A 22,818-nucleotide genomic window follows, 5' to 3' on the forward strand; every position below is an offset into this window, starting at 1 on the left:
CTCTTCTTATCCTCCCCCTATCTATTCTCTATCTACTGTCTATGCTACTTATTTTCTGTACCTTCTCCCCCTTCTCCTTCTCCCACTCCCCTCTTGCTAACCCTCCATGAGATCTTCATTTCTATGGTTCACTCCTGATCTAGCTGTCCTCTTAATTTGCTTTTGTTTTAGGTGTGGTTGTTGATAACTGTGAGTTTGCTGTCCTTTCACTGTTCATCTTTTTTATCTTCTTTTTCTTAGGTAAGTCCCTTTAACATTTCATATGATAAGGGCTTGGTGATGATGAACTCCTTGAATTTGATATTATTTGAGAAGCACTTTATCTGTCCTTCCATTCTAAATGAAAACTTTGCTGGATAGAGCAATCTTGGTTGTAGGTCTTTGGTTTTCATGACTTGGAATACTTCTTTCCAGCCCCTTCTTGCCAGTAAGGTCTCTTTTGAGAAATCAGCTGACAGTCTGATGGGAACTCTTTTGTAGGTGACTGTCCCCTTATCTCTTGCTGCTTCCAGGATTCTCTCCTTCATTTTAATCTTGGCTAATGTAATGATGATGTGCCTTGGTGTGTTCCTTCTTGGGTCCAACTTCTTTGGGACTCTCTGAGCTTCCTGGATTTCCTGGAAGTCTATTTCCTTTATCAGAATGGGGAAGTTCTCTTTTATTATTTGTTCAAATAAGGTTTCCACTCATGACTGTTCCTCTTCCCCTTCTGGTACTCCTATAATTCGGATGTTGGAATGTTTAAAGATGTCCTGGAGGTTCCTAAGCCTCTCCTCATTTTTTTGAATTCTTGTTTCTTCATATTTTTCTGTTTGGTCATTTTTTCCTTCCTTCTGGTCTACTCCTTTGATTTGAGTCCCAATTTCCTTTCCATCACTATTAGTTTCCTGTGCATTACCATACATTTCAATTAGTTTAGCCTTCATATGTTCCTCTAATTTGTGACTAAAATCAACCAGTTCTGTGAGCATCCTGATCACCAGTGTTTTGAACTGTACATCTGAAAGTTTGGCTATTTCTTCATCATTTAGATTTACTGGCTCTGGGGCTCTGAGTTGTTCTTGAGCCATATTTTGATCTGTTTGTGCCTGTTACGTATGAGGAGCGGAGCCTTAGTTGTTCACCAGGGCGGGGCCACCCAGGTGGCTGGTTTGTGACACTGTATGTGGGGGTGGGATCAGAGAGGGAGCAATGGCGGTCCTCTCTGCTCACCCAGTTCGCCTCACCGCTCACCCCCGCCTGTTTATCTGAGCGCAAGTGTGCGAGCCCGCTGCCCTGAGCCTTGTGGTCTCAATGCTCACCTCTTCACTGGTGTATCTGCGCATAAATGCATGACCGACTGCAGACAGTCGGCCGCGCCTCTTCCCTGTGTCCACCCATAGCTAGTCCAAACCTGGGATCCGTGCCCTCGGCTGCCTGCTCACCTCCCGGGTCTGGGGATCTTTTTTGCCCGTCCCACTCCACTGCAGGCTTCGCCCCTCTCACTGGTTTAGCTGAGCGGTTCGTTATTTTCAGACTCCGTATTGTTGATTTTCTGTGTGGTTTGGTTGCGTTTATTGTTGTTAAAACTTTGTTGTTTTTAGATTTGGTTGTGCGAGGATGCAAAGTGTTTCCACCTACGCCTCCATCTTGGCGGAAGTCCCAAATCAATTAAATATTATAACACATACTTATTACTGTTTTTGGAATGCGCCTTACTAGAACTTAGATTGCAAATTACCTCATTTCAGGTGATTGCCCTCTCTTTCTATCTAGATTACACGTGTCTTGAAAATAAGAACTCTTATCATTTCATCTTTGAATTCGCCATTGCCCTGTATTGCTCCCTTCTTCATGTATTGTGTAAATAACTGCTAATTTACCATTTTAAAGTTGCATTATTTTTCATAATGCTGAGTTTCATTACCTCTGCAATATTTATCCAACCCCCTTTGTTATAGTCTTACTCGCCCACACTGTTTTATTCTGATGGACTGAATTTCCCATTCAATGGCATAAAACTTAGAACAATGATTCTCAATGGCTGTGCTTTTACTTATTCATATATACATTTGTATCATAAAAACATTCCACATGTGTGTACTTTACTTGTATTTATCTCCCACCACACAACACATATCTTGAGTGTTCAAACACTTCTATTTTTATCATTTCCCCAAACTATAGGACTTGAAGTTATGCTATACACATTACAGGACTAAAATAATCATTGCTCTTATACTGCTATAACATACACAAGCTAGCAACTGGTATATTTAAATAACAAAAAAAGTTTTAAAAAAACCCACAAGTACAACAACAATATATGCTATACACACAAGGATATGTACAAACTGCAAACTTATCTAAATTATCAGAATAAGATACAAAAATATGATTTTATTATCAACAACCACACGGGGTACTATAGTAGAAAAACACTTACCCTAACTGATCAGTTATTGAAAGGACCTTTTTTCCTAGTTTTAATCATTGTCTCATACTCTGCTGGAACTCAGAGAAAAGTAAAGCATATCTATGCTAATAAAGCGTATCTATATTACCTATCAGTTTACAAGATCTGATTAGTGTTACAACCGATTTTACCCCCAAAATAAGCTTCCTCAAAAGTCTGATGAGTAATGTTTACACATTAACTTATGTATGTGCAAGTGGATGAGCTTATAAGCTAAACGTGTTTTAGATGCATTGTGAGAGCGCATTATTTACAGGCATCCTGGAGCTAATCCTGCTTAAAGCAGTGTTTTGGAATAAGTGGTTTATATGTTTTATAAATCAAAATTTTTATGTACTGGATTTTCTTGAAAAAAAAGTATACCAAAAAAGAAGAAAATCAGTACTTAGTATTGTAAGTTATGATCAAACAGCCTTTTTTTCTAAATCCCCAGGCTTCAAAAAATAATTCCATTCCTAAACCAATATTTATTCATATGAACCCATGTCCTTGCAATGCCCACAGTTCTCAGCAACCTATGACACTTGAAAATATTTAGTGAGCAAGATACCAGGACAATAAATGACTATTTTTCACCCCAATAAATTCAATAAAATTTTTTAAAAATAAATGACTGTTTTATCTCTTTAGCTTCGTTTTAGCCTTCCTGTATTCACACCCTAGAGGTTCCAGATTCTTATCCACAAAGTGATTATGGTCTAGGACTGAATCAGATTTGTAACAAACGTCCACTGGGACCCTTCGACCTATCGTTGACAGCCAAGCCGATATGTCTTCTAGCTCACTAAACCCTTTCACCTCACCTCAGGGACTGTCCACAACCCTATATGGTTAGAAGCTTTCTTTCACAAATGATGAAAATGAATGAAAAATGATTTCGGAATAGAAAAATGGATACTCAAGTCATTATACAGCATCTAAAGGCTACCCTGCATCTACCACCTTGGTGCCCAAACATTCTAACATGGGTACAATAAGAGATATTCTTCTGTAAAGCTTTGAGTTTCATTATATTTAATTTCATCTGATTACTGACATGTACTATTTATTAACACTTCCATTTATCCAGACACACAATAGCATAAAACTTTGAACAGTGATCTATAATTATCTAGAACCCATTGTGATTTGTTTTAAATTTTCCAGAAGAAATAAAACACAAAGCTGATAAAATAAAATTTCAAATAAGTATGACTTTTTAAATGAACACTACCATATCAAAATGAAACAAACAGCAGTCACATAATCATTTATAAATAAAATACAGACTCTTACTTTTTTCTTAAAAGGTAATTTAGCATGTTATTTTCTTATTTTTTGCTGTTGGATCTTAAAATTTCTCCTCAAAAAATATAAATAAAAACCACATCCAAAGAGAGAAGAAGAAATTACAAAGTACAATATTTTGTTAAGCTACAAACTGTACAAAAATCTGTCACCATCTGTGTTACCATTCTAGTCATCAATAAGGTACTTTTTTTCAATGTACCACTCAAAAATCAATTATATCAACTCTTTTGTATAGAGAAGCAGCACACCTTTCAGGCAACTAGTATTAATGAGTAGACATGACTATAGAATCTCCATCTGTTTCTCTGACAAAGCTGTGGCTACTCTAGTCTCTCATTGAAATTCCATTAATCTGGTGCACCAAGGTCCAATGTGAAAATCAAAACTCCATCTAACCCTTTATCAGCTCACAATAACCTACAAGTGAACTCTGCCTGTTAGCATGCAGCAAGTTATGGTTTTGCTATCAATCAGGCAGTTGGCCAATGGAAAAAAAAAAAGGCAGGCTGGAAACAGCATGTCTGGCAGGGTGGGGAGACTTTGTTTTTGTTTTCTGTTTTCATCCCCTTTCAGTTTCTATAGGGTGTCTGGACCTTGTGAGATTATGCATTATTCTCCTTGGCTGTGATTTAATTGCTACCAGCAATCAAGTCGAAGCATCACTGAAGTGTGCTTGAATTTCATTAGAAGATATAACTTATGCTACTTTCCTACAGTACCTAATAAACCATAAAGAAACCAAAACACATATGGCTTGAGGGAATAACTGGAAAATTAGGTAGCCATTTGGGAACTGAGTGAACTTTTGAACCAGAGAAACAGAGAAAAAGAAATATTAAAGGAAAAGACAGACTTAGAATGCACATAGAGATGTGCAGGTTTGACCTTTTCGGTACCTTGAAAATTACATTAGCATTATGAAAAATACATATCATGTTTAGAGTTCATCATCCGTCAAGGTTCAGACACTTTGTTAGCATCTACCATAAGGTAAAAGTCAAAAGGACAAAACAACAATCTGGTTTGACGAAAGGCCTTTTGGTGACCTGTGCTAATTTAGTTATACTTATTGTTAAATGCATTATCTTTTTATAATTAATATATCATTAGACTGACATCATATCATGAAGGAAAATGTATTCATCAAAGGAAAGAGAACACATACAAATCTAAGTTGCAGACAGAAAAACTGATATGACTAGATGACATTTTAGTGTGAAAAATTAAAACTCCAAGTGGTGGTTTTAAAATTAACTTATACCATTCTCAGAAGAAAATATAAAACTATCAAAAATGGTATTATTTATATATCAAAATTTAATAATACTGAAAGTTAAATTTTCAATCTGCTTAAGAAATGCCTACATAAATATTAGTGAAAAGCATCAATATTTAACAAGAGATGTAATGTTATACATAAGTTATTGAACAATATTCAAATATTGATAAAGCAACCTTTTAACAATAAATTTTTTCATGATATAATGTATTTCCTATATATTTGGTTAAGAAATAAACATAATAAATTTTTCATATAAAAGAAAACACAATAATCATCTAACTACTCTGTAAAAACAGTCACTTTTTCTAACAAAGCCCTGACTCTCACAGATATTGAATGGTTGCATTTCTTAGGCTGCAATTAAAAAATATATATATAATGTTCCCTTGTACATCAAAATATTTATACTATTATGAGAAACCCTGAGTATATATATGTATTCTATGAATATATTCTATGTATGTGTCCATGTATGTATGTATGTATATGTGTGTGTACGTATAGTCTCCTGAGTATAAATACTCTATCTCTGTGTATATATACATATATATGTATATATACACACACATACTCTTTCCCATCTACCACTATTCTACAGGGAAGCAAAACAAATCATTGTAATTATCTGAAAAATAGTTCAACTCAAATAATAATTCACTTTGCCTGAAAGGATTGTTTTATCAATTATAAAACATTTTCTCATAGAAATGCTTTTGAAGATCAGGTGAGAAAGGGTGACGCTCCATTTCAGATAGCAAGTACAACCAAAGAGAAGTGAGTATCTGTTTTAAAAAAAAGAACATATAAGAGAAAAAAATCCCTTCCTTTAAAAACAGAAATTGTTTGCCAAAATATAAAATTCAACATAAAGTGGATGTGATTATTACTGTTGCACATGGTACAAACTTCTGAATATAAAGAAAAGATTATGTTGTTCTGAATCAGTGGTTAGAATGTTTATCACTTATGCATGTACTTGACTTATCCCTGTTCTGCAATAGACATAATTTTATACCTCATAAAAGCAATTTATGTTTCCAAAGGGAATAATCTGGGTAACATAAAACGTGGAGTGCTCTGTTGCAGGGAGCATATTTTCATTCAGCAATTGTATGTAGAGATGGGACTGCACAGTTTGATCACCATACAGCGGCAGAAGGCATTATTCATTTCTGTGTCTATGTGAAACTCGGAGTGCCGCAAATTAATATGCATGGCTAATTTATCGATACACATTTTAAATTTATAATGACACATCACTCTGACAAGGTCTCCTTAAAGCAGATGTATTCAACTGGCTGTAACAGAGAAAGCATACATTACACGAAAAACAAAGTTTTATAACTTTGGCAAGTTTTTTAAAATTACTGAGGTAAACAATCGACTTAATTGCTAGTTCAATTAATACAAAGCACCGTCATATTATTGCATAATGTGGGGCATTTGTAGGTGATAATCCAAAAAATGAAAATGTGTGTTAAAAGATGTATTTGATAAAAACCTGTCTCAATGTGAGAAGGCAATGTAGGAATAATTAATTTAATATTTTATGAACTAATTATGTATGAAGTTTTCAGGAAAAAAGAGAGATCAAAAACCTTCTTCATTATTTATAAAATAAATAATACAACAAGCCATTAGCAGCATAATAAAATTAAGCAAGAATCTAATAATATTAAATTAACCAACAAACTCTCTAGTAATATGTGCATGATGATAAAAGCACTCCTCTAAAAATCCTAGTAAAGAAAATTTCCCAGGAAATAGAGGAACTACATACTGAGGAAAACCACTAGAGAGAGCTCTTCTGTTCCTTAAAAGGTTCTGGGAAAGTTAACTGAAGCCTCTGCATTTATCTGCTTTCTGGCCAGACCACGCGTCTCCATCCTGCGTGGTTTGGTGTTAGTGTCCAGGGCTGTATTCCATGGGAAAATATCACTTACCGTCCGAGGGGGCTTCGTCATCTTTATCATATTTGTCTGAGGCTAATGAAATAGTGTCTGCAGGCCCAGAAAAAGGATCTTCATATTCTTCCCCATCTTCTGCCTCACCTATAAAAGAACCAGAGAAAAAACTTTTATAATTTTTCCGCCTTAAAAATATGTAACTTTAGATGAGAGGGAAGTGGGGAGCACGGGACAGAGGGGGAGGGGCTGGGATGGGAGAAATAGACAAAAAACTGTACCTGAAAAATAACTAAATTAAAAAATATATTTTAAAAAATGTAACTTTGTCAGAAGGATTAAATTTTCTTATTAAGTTCAGTCACTGTCTTTTAAAAAACAAAGAAAAAATTTTGAAGTGGGGAAAATGGGTCCTGTTTGAATGTATATCCACTATAATTTAGATAAGGTAAGAGTCTCTGAAGGTCAGTATACAACTACTTGTTCCTGGTACAAAAGAATACAAGCCCAAATCATGGTGGTCTCTACAAAGATGAATACAAAAAAGTAAAGGCAGGATAAAAAAAAAAAGAGTGTTCATCTAAAATAAACAAAAAATTGAAACCAAAATAATAACAATAATATTTTTTTAAACACAAAAAATACAACTGAGAAATTATTCAATTTTCCTACTCAATACTTTAAAAAGTATGAGAAATTGATCATTCAAAGCCATATGAACATGTGCTTTCATTAAAAATCACAGGATAACATTAGGGCAGATTAAAAACTGGTGAGATATCACTGAGTAAAAATTGAAGGTATCTTAGTTTGTAAATAACCTTGTTTAAATGTAAAAGGTGTATATGAGTTTTAAAGCAGCTTTTCCTATACAGGATTTCTATCTTTAAAAATGTGACTATTTTCAATCTACCATAAAATGTTCTAGACAGTTTTAATGTTCCAACCAGTTTTCTACATGATTTCAGAATCCTAGGATGGTTGGTTTGTTGGTTGGTTGGTTGATTGGTTTGAAGTCATTGAATACCCACAATTAAATCTTGTGGTTTGAATTTTCCCCACATACTCATTTAGAATATTTTTTTTAAAAAGAATGTTTCAGATTTTTGCTAGCTTAGTTAGATGTAAGCAATTGTTTTTCACCCATATTAGCAATAAAGAAAAGATATATTTCATATTATATCGATTAGCTATCTGTTAATAATTTTAGTTATCAGTTAACAATTCAAGAGAAAACCAGCCAAAAAGCAGGGTGAAAATCTCCACAGGAGTACCCAAAGAATTACTTTCAGACCATGGTTGCAGAGAAGGTCCCAATTAAAGCTACCAGGTGCTCCAAAACCCTATCTGTATCCTCTGACAACCACGTGATGGGCAGCACCCTGTTGTTCACGACACCATCAAGTTAACTTAAAAAATCAATATTCATCTGTATTTCCTTATAATGTTGATATTTCACCAGGATCTGTCCTCCTTATGCTGAAAATAAAGACAGGAATATCTCCCACCAAGACAGTAAGAGCAAAATATAAAGATGGCCATTTATTGTCCTTAGTGATTCCATCCCTGGGTGTGCCACATAGGGTGATGTTTCCTCGCCAATTAGAATGTCATAGTAATAGTACTCATTCTTCAGACCTTAACTGCTGCTCTTGTTTATAAGATGTTCAAAGTGTTTTTCCGAACATTCAGGGATCCCTTCTGACACTTCTCTTTATGGAAAGAGCGAAAGAGCCATGGTCTGATTTTAAACGTGAACTAAGAGAGAAGCTCCTAAAGTGCTAGTAAAAACACATATGGATGTGGAATGATAACCCCTGGAATATGGGGTAGAAAAGATCACAAAGTTCTCAATTGCTCTTAGTTGCTAGAGTATCCTTATATTCTTAATAAGAATTTTTATAATAAGAATTTTCTAAGAATATTTCATATCATTAACTATAAAATAAATTTTGCTGTGAAAAAAAGTATTAAAATACTTCAAATATATCACCAGAACTTAGTACTTAACATATGTACTGTTATGAATATAAAAATATAACACTAAAACCAATGAATATATGGAAAGAATTTTGAAAAATATTCAGATCCTTAGGCTTAAGTCTATTAAACTCTAAGTGGAAATAAGCTGAAGAAATAAAACTTTAAAAGTTTTTTTGAAGTCAGAATTAATTATCCTCCAATAATATCTACATATATTTTATGTGTATATCCATGCATATGCACACCTATACATGAACACACAGCATAAAGATCATTATTAAAGCCATTAATTCAATAATAGTTAGCATAGTTATGAATATTCTATACAAATTGGTCAATGACATATTAAAGACCTTTGTGGTTTTTTTAAAGGAAATTATTTTGGATTATATATATTAAAGTAAAATTGTCTTGAACAATTTTACTCGTTTAAGTAAAAGAACTGCAGCTCATTTCAATTTTTTTTAAATCAGTGTGATATTTATATTTAGCTAAGACAATATGAATTAAGTGCTACTGCTGGATTCAAGTCTTCCCCCTTCCAGCCCTTTGTTAAAGCTTTTCCTTGAATTAGAAAGTAAAGAAGCAGCATCTCTGGGGTATCTGCACAGGGCTCTTCCCTTCTCAACGTTCCTTTAGTTGAAAGGACACATCATTTTTCAAAATGGTCTTCATTTTACTGTTGTCCCAGTGACGATCCATCCCTTTCTCCCCCTCCCTCATTATTTTTACAACCTAGTAAAGAGCTGCCCTGTTATGAAAAGCTTTAATTGAACACAGGGGGCGCTCTCGAGTAGTGCAATGTATTTTTCTCCCCAGGGGCTGAGTGTTTGCATCTATACCTGCAAAGACTTCTATAAATTAAAAGGAAAATGTTCAACTTGTGTTTATGTAGTAGAAAACTGAACTCCAAAGTAACGATGGGCATCAGGTAAACGTATCCAATACAATTTACAGACATAATTGAAAGCATTACAGCCTAATCAGACATCTAAAAGAAAAGCGTGCTCAAATAAAATCTCTACAGAATCATTAGTTGGCAGCCATTCTATTACAATCACACATAATGTCAGTGGTGCCTTGAGCCCGTGCCAGTGACAACAGCATAAATTTTGCATCTCATTTCAGTGGTCATAAAATTAATGATCAGTTTAAAAATACTTCTTTGTAAAAGTTATTACACAAAGCAAAGACATCAATGTGTTCCTGTTATGTACTCACAAGGATAATTACGGGGTTGTTGCTCATTAATACTGTTTCTTGTTTCCCCAGAAAAGCATTTGATTTATCCTACAACTTTCAAAAGTTTAATTAATGATACGAAGTTAACAGTCTACTAAAAGACAATGATCCAAGACTTCCCTTCCCATATTCAGTGGCAACTAAAATATCAGAGCAAGACCAAGGCTTCATCATACCACAACAACACATTTATCTGAAAAACATTTTAAAGTTTATAATGGTTGAGTTCAAAGCACTATTATACCTTCTATTTTAAATGGCTCATTATCAATGAACATTTCTTTAAATGCTTAGGGGTGAAGCCCAACAGCAAGTGCACAGTCATGATCTCTATCACCACTGAGGTTGATTGAGCCAACTTACTGCTTGTTTTGTCAAGTACAGTTATATTTTCAACACAATCGAGCAAACATTAGACTATATAATATCCTAAAATTTAGGTATAACCATTTCCTTTTATAATGTATGAAAGACAAACTTGGGGGCGGTGAGAATTACTCGAGTGAAAAAAATTAATTTTTAATTCTCGAACTCAGTTCATTAGTCCAAACTAATTTCAGAAGTAATAAAATACAGATAAGTAGACAGAACTACAAGTTTAACTTGTCATTTCTTAACATAATCTGTAGTCTAATTCTTAAAGCTTGGAAAGATTTAGGCCACCAGAAATAAGATTCCCTTCATAACTCTTCTACTATAGCAGTGCTAATTTAGAGTGTGCAGATATGAGGCAGGGTTTTCAAACGAGGATGCCATCTCTACAGCACTACCTCTGCAAAACATAATACTTCTTCTATTGCAGTAGGCCCCATAACCTCAAACATGCTTCGCACATTTGTACGAAGCCAGAGATGGGGGGCAGGGGAGGGCTGCAGGTTATCTGCTCAGATTTCATTGAGGAGCTAACTTTCAACAGAACATACACTATGTTAGGAAAGAGAAAGGAAAAGAAATTCAATGTCATCCAAACTTCTGACATCTCTGCTGTTCCTAAGAATCCCATCAGAACAAACTAAAATGAGTCCCCTCTCACCTACCAACCCTGCTACTTTAGAAACTAGTTTAGTTCATTAACAAATATAATAACACAAATTAGGTCAATGAAAATATTTTTCTAAGTAAATCTATTCACATTTAACAGTATCAGTGGAGTCTTGAGGACAAAATATATTGAATTTTTTAATTAGAGGAAAATATTTTAAAGGAGAAAATAAGAGCTTTTAAGCTATCACATCTAAAGGGAATTGAAAGCAATAGATTCGTGTTGTTTAAAGCACTAATATCTTACAAATTTGAAAAATATTCTCTTAAAATAGTTGTCTCGTGCATTTGTAATGCCCTTCTCTTTTTTTTTTGAGTTTATAATATAGTTATTTTTCAAGTACAGTTTTTTGTCTATTTTTCCCATCCCAGCCTCCCCCGCCCCTTGCTCCCCTTCTCTTAATAACGTATAATTTCCTCAAAAACTATCTAAAAACTAAATTACAAATCAAGATTTACTTAAATCCTCTTGATAAATGAAGTTGAGGCTGAGGGTATGACTATTTATTCAGCACCTGCTATGGGTCATACATAGGTATCTCCACATTATCTTAATCATTCTATTCAGAAAATCATCACGCCTGAATTGTCACTGGAGTAAAACAAGACTAACACAAGGGCAAGATATAACTACAATAAAAGGTTTTTTTATCATGTACTTAATATATATTAAGTACATTAATATATATAAATTTTCCAATATATATTAGAAAATTATATTTTATACTGGGTTAATAACAGTTTTTACCCAATTAGTAACATATTTCTACCACAAAATAATTACTTCAAGTCATATTTAAGAGACCTATGGCCTTGTTATGGGACACAGAACGAATTCTAAAATAATTATAATTCTATCCTAAAGTAATTCTAAAATGAACATAATTCTAGTGCATAAGCTTTATATTGCTAGGCTACATGGCAACTAAGAACAGGAAACAAGGGTTAACTCATGATTCTGTCATGGACAATATCTGAGGGTCACAGGAAGGGACTCAGTACTCTAGATATTTCCAATGATTAACAGGGACTAGACTAAGCAGGATGGGTTCTGGTGGCTTAGATGCAGACCTTTCTTATGTACAAGCAAAATTAAGAAATTTAGAAAACCAACTGATCATTCGTTCTAAAGTCACAGTTTGTCAGATCTCCTACCATTGGAGAATCTAGACTTCAGGATATAAAGAGATAAAAATGAGAACTTTAAGAAATTTAAGTAACGAGAAAGGAAGTGTTAAGACCACAGCTTGCTGAGAAAATGAGTATAATAAACAGCAATTAGGAAATTAACTTAATGGACAAGCTTCAATGACCAGAAGCCACTGTAATAAAATAAGTTTCTTTTAATACAAAAAGTGGAATTAAAAGTTTTAATCTTCTAGAATCTATGCAACTTAGCGTACCAATTCAAATAGTTTTAAGCACTGAAATACTGCAAATGGTAAATTCTGCGCTGCTCAATCTTTCAATGGGGGGAAAGGGGCAGTATCTACAGTGTAAGAGAGAAGATGTGGGGGGGTGAGGAAGGATATTAGCTGTGTACATTAGAGAAACTAACAGCTTACTTAATAGAAGTGGATCCATCTGAATTAATCTGTCTTATTTAAGAACTCACTACCTAGTCCTTTTTTCTTCCCAATAATGATATTAAGATAGTAATTAATGTCATTTGAAAAAAAAGTATGTGAAACAAATAGGAGCTCAAAGGTAAAAAGGAGGAACACAGCCTCTGTTTACTTCATCGTGACCCGGCACTGACCTGAGAGAGAGGTGGGGTGGGGCGAGAAAGAACAGGAAAAGAGCCCAGAGGAATCTGCCCAGGTCTCCTTAGATGAAGACAATCCAAAACCCCAAGGGGAAATATAAGGGGAAAAAGCAGCACTATCAAAACATACACAGACACACTGAGTTTACTCAGTGTAGAACCTGATCATTAATAAATTCCTACTTTTGGAAAAAAACTATCTTGAATAATTACTTTGTAACTATTCAGTGTGCACTACTTCTGTTTACTATTGCTAATAAATTACAGGAATGGTCCTTTTATAACAAAGCTGAATATACTTTGAGGGTAAAATGACAAAATTATTCAGCTTCTCATATTTGTCCAAGGTATACATCTGATTTATCCACAGGCTCACTTCTGAACAGGCAGCCACTCTTGGTGATTAGTTAACTCAATACATCAGTATTGAGCTACAAATGACATTCAAGAAAAAATTATTATGGGGAATCTCTGAATTCTGTGTTATTTGAACTCTTATTCTAGGCTCGTTTTTTAGTTTCTATGAAATACTACATAAAGCTCCATTCTCTTTAGAGACAAAAATGGAACTCAGTAATGTAATTTCAATGTCCACACACCTGAACAAGTCCTAAACCAGAGAGCAAAGGGGAAGTTCCTACCCTATTACTGAGTCATATGCAATTGCACAGTGACTTCCCATTATCATGCTTTCTTATATTTGTCCAAGGTATACATCTGTGCATAAATAAGTCACAATGAGAATGCGATAAATAATCCCTGGTCCAAAATACGCCTTTTAAGAAGAGAGGCAAAACCTAGTATCCTTCTATAAACAGTGCACTATATAAAAGTTATCATAATTAAAATATGAAAATGTATTATTTCTGTATTCGACCAAGCAAAATGCAACATGATTAAACACATAGTTTAGGGTTTGTTGCAGATTATTAAAATGTGGGTACTTATGAGAAGGAGGAGTTTCCCCGTTCTCCCCTTTTAAAAATTAATATAAAAATAACTCGTTCTCCCCAATCACAACAATCTTAATGACTTAATGTGAAAAGTACTGTGGTTTCCTTCTAACTGTTTGATTTTAGGCTTGTCTGGCTAAGTACTTGGTTTACTGAAACTGTCACTACTCTCTCACTTATCGGTTGGCAGAGATATGAATTACTCTGTGGTGTCTGCTAACCCCAGTTAGAAGACGTCACACTGTTTTTTTCCCCCAAAAGCAGATCCTGGCTCCACATAGGTTAACTGACCTCACGTTGTGACCCTCATACCAGCATTCACAGGATTCAGGTCATGACCTGTGAATTAGCATCATGCAAGGAAGGGCCATACCCAGCTTCCCTTACAGAACTGAAGACATGAGAAAGTAGGAACTTCCTACTCCTTTCCTGATTTGGTCTTCAGTGCACTAAGCAGCCATCCCTCAAATCTAAAGGAAGACAAACAGATTACCAGTACTCTCACATATTTCAAAAAAATGAAACTGGACTCCCTTCTTTGAAAATTTCTATGGCGCATTTATTCATTTCAAAAGAATAATAAAAACCAGCACTTGAAAAAGATTTTGCTCACATTCTCAGCAAAAACTGATCCCATTTTTCAAACAATTATCCTTAAAAAAAATCATTATCTATGAGCACCTAGCCAGGGGGCCTCCTGTTCCCATCACTACCCTGAAATCATCTCTGTGGAGCTAAGTGGTGCTGGGCTGGTATCTCACCTATGCTTCCCTGAATCACTCCACATATAACTGCCAAGCGTACACCTTTCACAACCAGTGTCTGCCACAATGTACTCTGAGACGTTAAAACTTAAGAATGTTAAATACGGAGGATTTCTTCAGGAGAACATTGTGCAGAGTAGATTCTGGATAGGCGTTTTAATTTTTTTCTCAGCAGGGGGAGCCAGCACTCTCATCTTGAAAGTCTAAGTATACTCATCGGATACTTAAATTTTGAATCCGACTATCACATTTCAGTATGTGTTAGATTAGCCTATTGAAAACTTCTACAAGGAAAAATAATTTCAGGTTTGATACACTCAAAAATTTACCTTTGTCTTGAAATTCCTGAAGATAGCTGCAAAATAAAACAAGAGCATTATATTTTTAAATGAGTACTGACAAATCAAAACAATGTCCAATACATGGCAGTAATTCAAAACTATTTTAATATATTTAGAGGGAAAAAAACTACTTCATGTCTTGAAATGACAGTTGCAGAAGGTTTGTGGATTTAATAGAAAAGTATTTTTAAAGACCTAAGTTACAGTAGTAAAATCAGAACATATCCTTAATACCTATAATGTACATTTATTCATTTCCATATCTGGCAGTTATTTACCATATTTATACTAAAATTATCAACTAACTATGTCTTATTAGTTAAACCAAATATATCCTCACCTAATAAAAATAAATGGTTGAATATTGCTAGAATACTTAGGAAAATACACACTCAGGAACCTTTACAAAAAAGGGTATTGTGGTAAACATGTCCATTTTTAAAAGCTATTATAGTGAAAATATATTTTTTCCTTTAAAAATACTTAACAACTATTAAATAACAATATTAAAATTTTAATGCAATGATAATCAATTCTTTATTAATATGTTAATTACAAACTTGCTTCTAAGTAAAAAGTTAGTAACAAGAGGTAAGTGACTTACGTAGACTTTACATCTTTTATCTTCTTAATAAGAGATTCTCTTTTTTCCTTTGCTTTCTTGGATAAATTTTCCCCTCTCAGTATGTCTGCCACAAATGTTTCAACATCTAAACCATAAAATGTAAGAAACAGGATACAAATTATAAGAATCATTTTTGTTAAGACAAACAGGACAATGATTGTGCCTACCCATAACTGTTAATAGCTGTACAATTTGTTAGTTATTTATCAATCGAAAGCATAACAGCTGAAGTATGTTTCAAATACTAAGCTGGACAAATTTGTTCATCACTCAGCTAATAAAGTCTGTATGCTCTACTTATGCTTAGCATAGCAAATGCTATTTGGATGTTTGGCATCATTAAACCGGGAAGAAGCACCCAAGTTTCAATAAACTATGGTGCCCCATAAAACAAATTCTCTCATATAAAAGCAAGCACAGAGCTTTTATGCACGTGTTACTACCATTTTATAGTATTTTATGAGTTCCTGTATGAATAGGTCATTCACTGTATTATATCGGTATAAGCTAATGTCTCTGGCAAGGGCCTATTTCTCCCCGTGTAATCTTTTCAGATGTTTAATGATTTACAAGAAAAAATAAATCTCCTTTTCTAGCCAAGACTCCCCAAATCATACCCTGTTCCTTCCTACCTGCCCCATCCACCTTCGCCAGCCACCCTCAAATAAAAAAGATAATCAAGTGTGTGGTTTTGTGTGTTCTACCTTCTTGCCTTGGTATTACCACCTGAAAATATTTCTTTAAAAGGAGGAATAAGTAGTAACAATAAAAAAATCCACTATTTAGAAACACAGTAACCTAGAAATAAGATTTTATGGCTTCATATAACTTTCCACATAGTCTCTTTTTTAAAAAGTTTAGTAAACTTCTAAATTATTCTGATGTCTAGTTCTCTCTACTATAAAATTCCAACAAATCCTCACTGGTATGATTGTATAATAGCTCCTTTCTTGTTGTTTATGAAATACTGTACAACTTTAAATTAATTTTATATATAGAATTTTCAAGTCTCACTTTAAGATCTCTAATATAGACGATACCATAAAAAATGTTTCAAGTAGGTACAACTGTAAACCATCATATCTCATACTGAAGAAATGTGTGTACATTGTGAGTTTTACTTTCTTTTTACGTAACTGCTTTGTCTCCTAATTCACATTGATAAAGAAACAGTATCAAAATATATAATAACATTACATGTATTAATTCAAACAGTATAATAATATTTCAACTGTACTTATAACTAACAATTTTAAACCTAGTATTGAGATATGATCTAATCAACTTTAAATTCTTGATTACAAAAGCATCCTGATCTCATAAGCAAAGTTGATTAAACTGTTATTCTATATATTAACAATAAAGGTATAAAGGTAATTTTCCCTAAATCAATATGACAAGTAAAAGAATTGAAATTTAATCTTGATATATTTTTTAGAACTAGCTTTCTGGTTTTAATGTTAAAAGCTAGTATCAAAACAAAATGAAAGCAAAGTGTCACTGCTTCTCTTTCTTTGAGCTGTCCATGTTTTTGAAGATGGGGACACAGGGACATAATCCAGTATCAGTGCAAATTAGACTCAGACTTCTAAAGTAAGTTCAAAATAATGAAACATAAAAAAGAAAGTGTTCTCCTCTAAACTCTTTAAATGTGGCACCCAGAGGAGCAAGCAACCTTTGGCCATTCAGATATTAGCTGAAATGGAAGAGATCATTGGCTTCTCTAGGATGGTTACAATAAATCTGCTAAGAAAAATGGAATAAGGGAAAGAACATGAGCATCTCTACTGATTCTTTCTTCCAACCGGACTCAGTCCTTGTGAAAATCACTGGCACAATGATTGGTGAAGAGTCTGCTTAATGTTACTTTCGCTCAGTGTTTGTCTTTAATTCCCTCATCCACGAGTATTTAATTGCCTATTTTACATTTTCATTATACAATCCAAGTTTAAACAAACGGGATCTATTTCCATCTCTGGAAGCAATAACAGAACAAATTACAGCCTAAGAGTTATTACTTTAAAAGGTCGTTTCAATTCTATAAAAACAGAAAACATAAAAAGCTGATGCTCTATACAGTGTTTCCTAACACTCTCAAAAAAATGTTTTTAAAATACCGATCCCTGCTACTATTTTATGAGGAAATACTTGTTGAGAGAGTGAAGCTGCAAGAAAAAATCTATGTTGTTTGTTTATTCAGGGTGAGGGGGTAGATTCGAAGATTGGGCAAAGGAAAAGATCTATATTTTCAGGGTAGTCTTAATGTTTTCATTCCTAAGTTTATCCCAGAAAGGGGGTTTAAGGCAACTAAAAAGATTTAACAAACATTAGTTTAAGAAAGGAGACAAGGAAAGCGTTGAAACTGCTTTGCTAGGGGTTTTTTTTTTTTTTTCCTCTTTTTTTAACAAGTAAGTGAAGAGCTTTAAAGTAGAAGCAATTACTGCAATCATCCTAGTTTGTTGGTGCCCACTAACTACATGGGTTAGGTTTTTAAGGTTTTCAAATCTGGTGTTTTGGTTTCCCACCCCGATAAAACCCACGCCGTGCCCGGTTATTTTCGAATCCAACGAAACCAGCCTCTTCCAGGCACAGGAGACCCGCTGGAGGTGCCCGGGCCCCGGGCCTACACCGGGTCCCAGCGTGAAGACAGAGCGAGCACTGAAAAGTTATTGAGGCTTTACTGGGAGACGCTTGGGCGCTGAAGTTCGTGACATTCGACATCTGACAAGCGGAGTGTTAAACCCCAGGGTCCCAGTCATAGGAGCTGTGAGAAGGAAGCGCTAGGTTTGGGGCAGCGCCTTCACCAGACAAATGGGACTGGATCTGCTGCGGCTTTGTGGCTCAGAGCCGGGGTAATATTTCAAAAGCAAGCAATAAAAGTCCTGGGCGAATCAAGCGCTCCTCTGGCTGGTTGGAAAAGAGATTTGAAGCTTTTTATTGTACTCTGAATAGCCCTGCAAACGGCAAACGAGCGAGTGCAGTAGTCCTCTTCTACCTTCCTTCAGGGGTCGTGTCCCTGGGTTAATATGTAGATCTCACCGACTAGATTGTCTGCAATTCAGGGAACAGCCATTATTCGATTACAAGGAAAGGTCAGCCTGCCTTCTCACTTGCCTCTAGGCCTGATGAGTTAGAATTTCTCTTCCTCCAAAGGAGGGGTCTCCACTCACTCGCGCCCTCGCTGCGGGAGAGGAGAAACCCAGTACAAATTTGGAGGCGCCCAATGCACGAGGGCTAATCCCCTCACCTCACAACCCTTCACTCCACAGTCTCCTAGACTGCAGATCAGCGCCCGGGCATCCTCTGAAACCCTTAGAACTAGCCCCATCTGCATCAGCCTCTGCCCTCAAGTCATCACGGGGGGGGGGGGGGGGGCGCTGGAGTTATACCAACTAATGTAAATGCAGTGGTGATTTTTGCTCTTGCTACTCCTTAACACTGGCAAGAGCAAACCCTATCTCCCGGTAGGACTGTAAAAATCTGGGGGAGGGGGCCTCTAAAAAGATGAGATTTACAGTTCCTCTGTGGATAAATGTTAAGGTCTGAAAACAAAATTAAAAGATGGCATCCTCTCTGGGCTCAGCAATCGTCAGGCAGTTTAAGCTAGAAACCTCTCAATAGCCATCTCAACCCCTAAGAGGCAAACACTCAGCTCACACCAAATCACCAAATGGTACTTACTCCAACCGCCCTTTCTCCCCTGTTGGATGAACTCCCTATACATAAGGACCCCCTAGAAAAACTGCCACCTGAGTGTCTAGGACAGGTATCTAAACACAGACAAAGGCTAACTGCTTTCCACAAACTTCCATACACAGTGAAAAGGTGAAACCACACAAGGTTAGAACAGTCTTTAAATTCTTACAAACAATAAAATAAAACTGTCAGCTCCTTGAAGCTAAGTACACAGCACAGGTTCCCATTCTTGAAGAAAGCGGATGTTTGACCACTTGCCCTTACCATCCTCCACCAGCAAACAGCCTGGAATATGCCTTTCAGGCTGGAGGTTGTAAACAAGTCACAAAGGTAACACCTGGGGTCTTCAGCCTGTCGCCCAACCATCTAATACCTGAGTGGGCACACACACACAGCCTGTGGTGATTGGTCTGAATAGCAGATGAGAAGGAGGCAAGAATTGAACTGCGTCAACTACCATTTGCTCAGCCCCAGATCAATAAAATAAGTGAAAACCCAACCACACTATACTCCAAATGGTTTTACTACTTAATTCTACAGCTTTCTCTGCTTCATGAATTGGGCCAGATTTTAGTTTGTATTCAGTGAGGTTTTATCACCAAACTTAATGTGGCAAGGACCCCAGCCAAAGTTTAAGCTGGCATCAGAACAAAAAAAAATGCTTTTCTCTCTCTTAAAAGGAGACATAGTTGACCAAACACACCTATGGGTGAAACCATAAAAATCAATTCAACTGGGTACATGTAGATCAATGGAGCCAAATGGCCAAAGTTGGAAAATGGTTAATTCAAAAATTATGGACTGCTCTAATCAATGTCTTCCTCTTGATTATCTCCCACTTCAATAGGTTATAGTTAAACTGCAGACTTTTCCAACATGGAAGAAGAGGCATGAACAAGCACAGGAGTTCTCACAGAAAACATAACTCTTACTTCCTATCATCTGACAAAATTTTCAGAATTGGTTTTGGAGGGTAAATGATTTATTTTGATTTTTAAAAACTGGCCTGTTGAAGGATAGGGATGAACATCTTTCAGCTCTAAAAGGTGATTCTTGATAAATGGCTCCTTAAAATAATCAAAATCTTTTTGCCACGTATTTTCAAAGAAGCCCCAATGAATAACACATTAGTCTGAGAGCCACACTATATTCCCTGTTAGGCAGCATCTATTATAATGTGTTCAGTATGTGATTGAAAAAGAAATGTAAACTCAGTGGAATGAAAAAAAATACACTTGGCTTTAATTGAAAAAGACAAACTAAGTGAATAATGAGTGTATAAAAACTAGCCTCTGCCACTTTTATCACCCATATATGACACTTAATCTTAAATTTATGAGAGACAACTGAACTGTGTTTCAAACCACCAGAGGCTGTTCCTACTCTGCTGTTTCTATCTTCTTTCTAGTCATACTTTAGTGCTGGTAATGAAGAGATAAAACTCATTTGGAAATTTTTTATATCCTTTCCATTTTTAGTACAGATTCCCTTTTTCACAAGAAAACCACTGATAATTTGGATTGAGTGACTGTAAAAAGAGCGGGTACTATCAAGAGCCTTATTTAGTAATCTGAAATGAAAATACTTCTAATGGAAAGCCACGTGGGGGAAAAAGGCAGCCAAAACCCCTGCTCAAGAAAAGTAGGACGTCATGTGATTAAGATAGGCAAATAATTTTCCTAACATCACATCTTAAATTCATCTATGTTACTTATATAAGACACTGAAATTCTGGTCCCTTGATTTACAAATACATTTTCTTATTTCTAGAAGAGAGTATCTTAGAGGTATCAGAGACTGGTTTCATTTTAAGATAAAAATCTTCTAATATCAACTTTATGCTCATTAGTTACTGCTGTCAAAATGGGGCCAGCTTGATCTTGCTCTGTAGGAAAATCCAGGTGCTAACGAAGTAGGTGACTATTGGTGACTCAGTAGGTGGCACTCTTCCCTTTACATACTCAGCCAAGGCGCCAGTAGAAAGTTATGGGACACCAGATATACCATAAATATTTCTCATAGGAAGAATAAGGCCAAAATGTTGACCAAATTATAAATGGAACTTTGGAAAGGTGGAAATCAAACCATACTATCCTCAGCATTGGGGAAAAAATTCTGCCTCTATTTCAACTGAGCAGCATTCTTTACCTAGTGCCCCTAAAGGGATCATTGATTATAATGTGCGAAGGTTTTAAAAAAAATGTTCTGCAGATCCCCAATAGGAAAAAATGCAGTATTTCAATTCAAGACTTGTCAGATGAACAAAATCTCAAGGTCACTTGGCAGAAATCATACAGCCACTCTGTTTATTGTCGGTTTGGTTTTGTTTGGTTTTGATTTTTCAGATCCACTATATTCTTCTGTTAACATTGGTTTCCTTTTCTAATTTTATAAAAGGATCCTAACATCTTCTTACAGCTCTCCTTTTTAAGTATGTTGTCCTAACACAAATGAATGAGAGTATCTGACTGCAAACCACCAGCACTCCAGTATTCAAAGGGTGATTGAACGAATTAAAGAGGCTGGGGGGCCAGTGGTTCCAATGCCTCTCACTTTCTTGGCTGCCTGGAGGAGAAACTCACATAAATCAAGATTATTCTTGCTGTTAGTCCTAGTCAAAATATTTGGATGTAGGAGAAGATTAAATGGACAAGATTTGGGATTATCCTTTGATTCTAATTTTCCAGGCTAAACCTGTTCTTCCATTGTTGTGGAAAAAAATTACACACAATGAGATATACAAATCACATATCACAGAAATGTACTCTTGAAACCTATATAACATTATTAACCAATGTCACTGAATAAATTTAACTTTAAGGAAATTAAATCAAATTTAAAAAATTAAAGATTGCCTGCATATGGCAGTTCAAAATTTGCTTTTAACAACAAAAATCTGTAAATATTTTTCCATTCATGAAATGAAAGAATAACTCAACACTTCTATGAAAAGTGTAGGCTTTCAAAATTTAAGTACTGATTCCATAGCAATATAAATAACTAACAGTTTAACTCTATAGCTGCTTTTTCCAGAATATCATTAAATGTGAGTTAAGAATGATAGCCTCTATGGGTTTTTGCATTCCTATAGTGTTTTTTCTTTCTTTAAGGGGGAAGGAATGAGAGGCTTTCCCTGGAAAGCCTTTCTGTTACAAATTTTAAAAAGAAATAACAACAAAGAAAATAATAAACTGGTAAGAATACATGTGAGCCTCTATCAAGCTGCTGAAATGTCAAACATTTAACACACATGATATGCACTGACTTGAATACCAGGCACATGGAATACAAAGGGAAATGTCCAAACAATTTTATTTTGAAAAACATTATCTTTTACTTTATATTCATTTTTCTAAAGGCAAGGAATTTTAAACACCTGAAAAGTTTAGGTGCTTATATTCTCTATCTTGGAATTCTAGCACAGTCCATGCATTCCAAGAGCTCTCAGCTGCTAACTACAATCAACCAATATCTTTG

At 35.2% G+C, this 22,818-nt stretch overlaps 1 protein-coding gene across 1 annotated transcript in view; it reads right to left on the bottom strand.

The window, feature by feature from the left end:
- Positions 1 to 22,818, bottom strand: part of SKAP2 (src kinase associated phosphoprotein 2) — a 173,083-nt gene that overhangs the window by 147,717 nt on the left and 2,548 nt on the right. The window contains exons 2-4 of the mRNA XM_053663617.1: positions 15,625 to 15,730; positions 15,009 to 15,034; positions 6,971 to 7,078 (exon numbers count right to left, since the gene is read on the bottom strand). Of these exons, the coding sequence (XP_053519592.1) occupies positions 6,971 to 7,078; positions 15,009 to 15,034; positions 15,625 to 15,730 (240 nt within the window). The remainder of the gene's footprint in view (positions 1 to 6,970; positions 7,079 to 15,008; positions 15,035 to 15,624; positions 15,731 to 22,818) is intronic.

The sequence above is a fragment of the Artibeus jamaicensis genome, unplaced genomic scaffold (genome assembly GCF_021234435.1).
Source record: "Artibeus jamaicensis isolate MK-2021 breed Jamaican fruit bat unplaced genomic scaffold, CSHL_Jam_final contig_3230, whole genome shotgun sequence".
Taxonomy (NCBI): domain Eukaryota; kingdom Metazoa; phylum Chordata; class Mammalia; order Chiroptera; family Phyllostomidae; genus Artibeus; species Artibeus jamaicensis.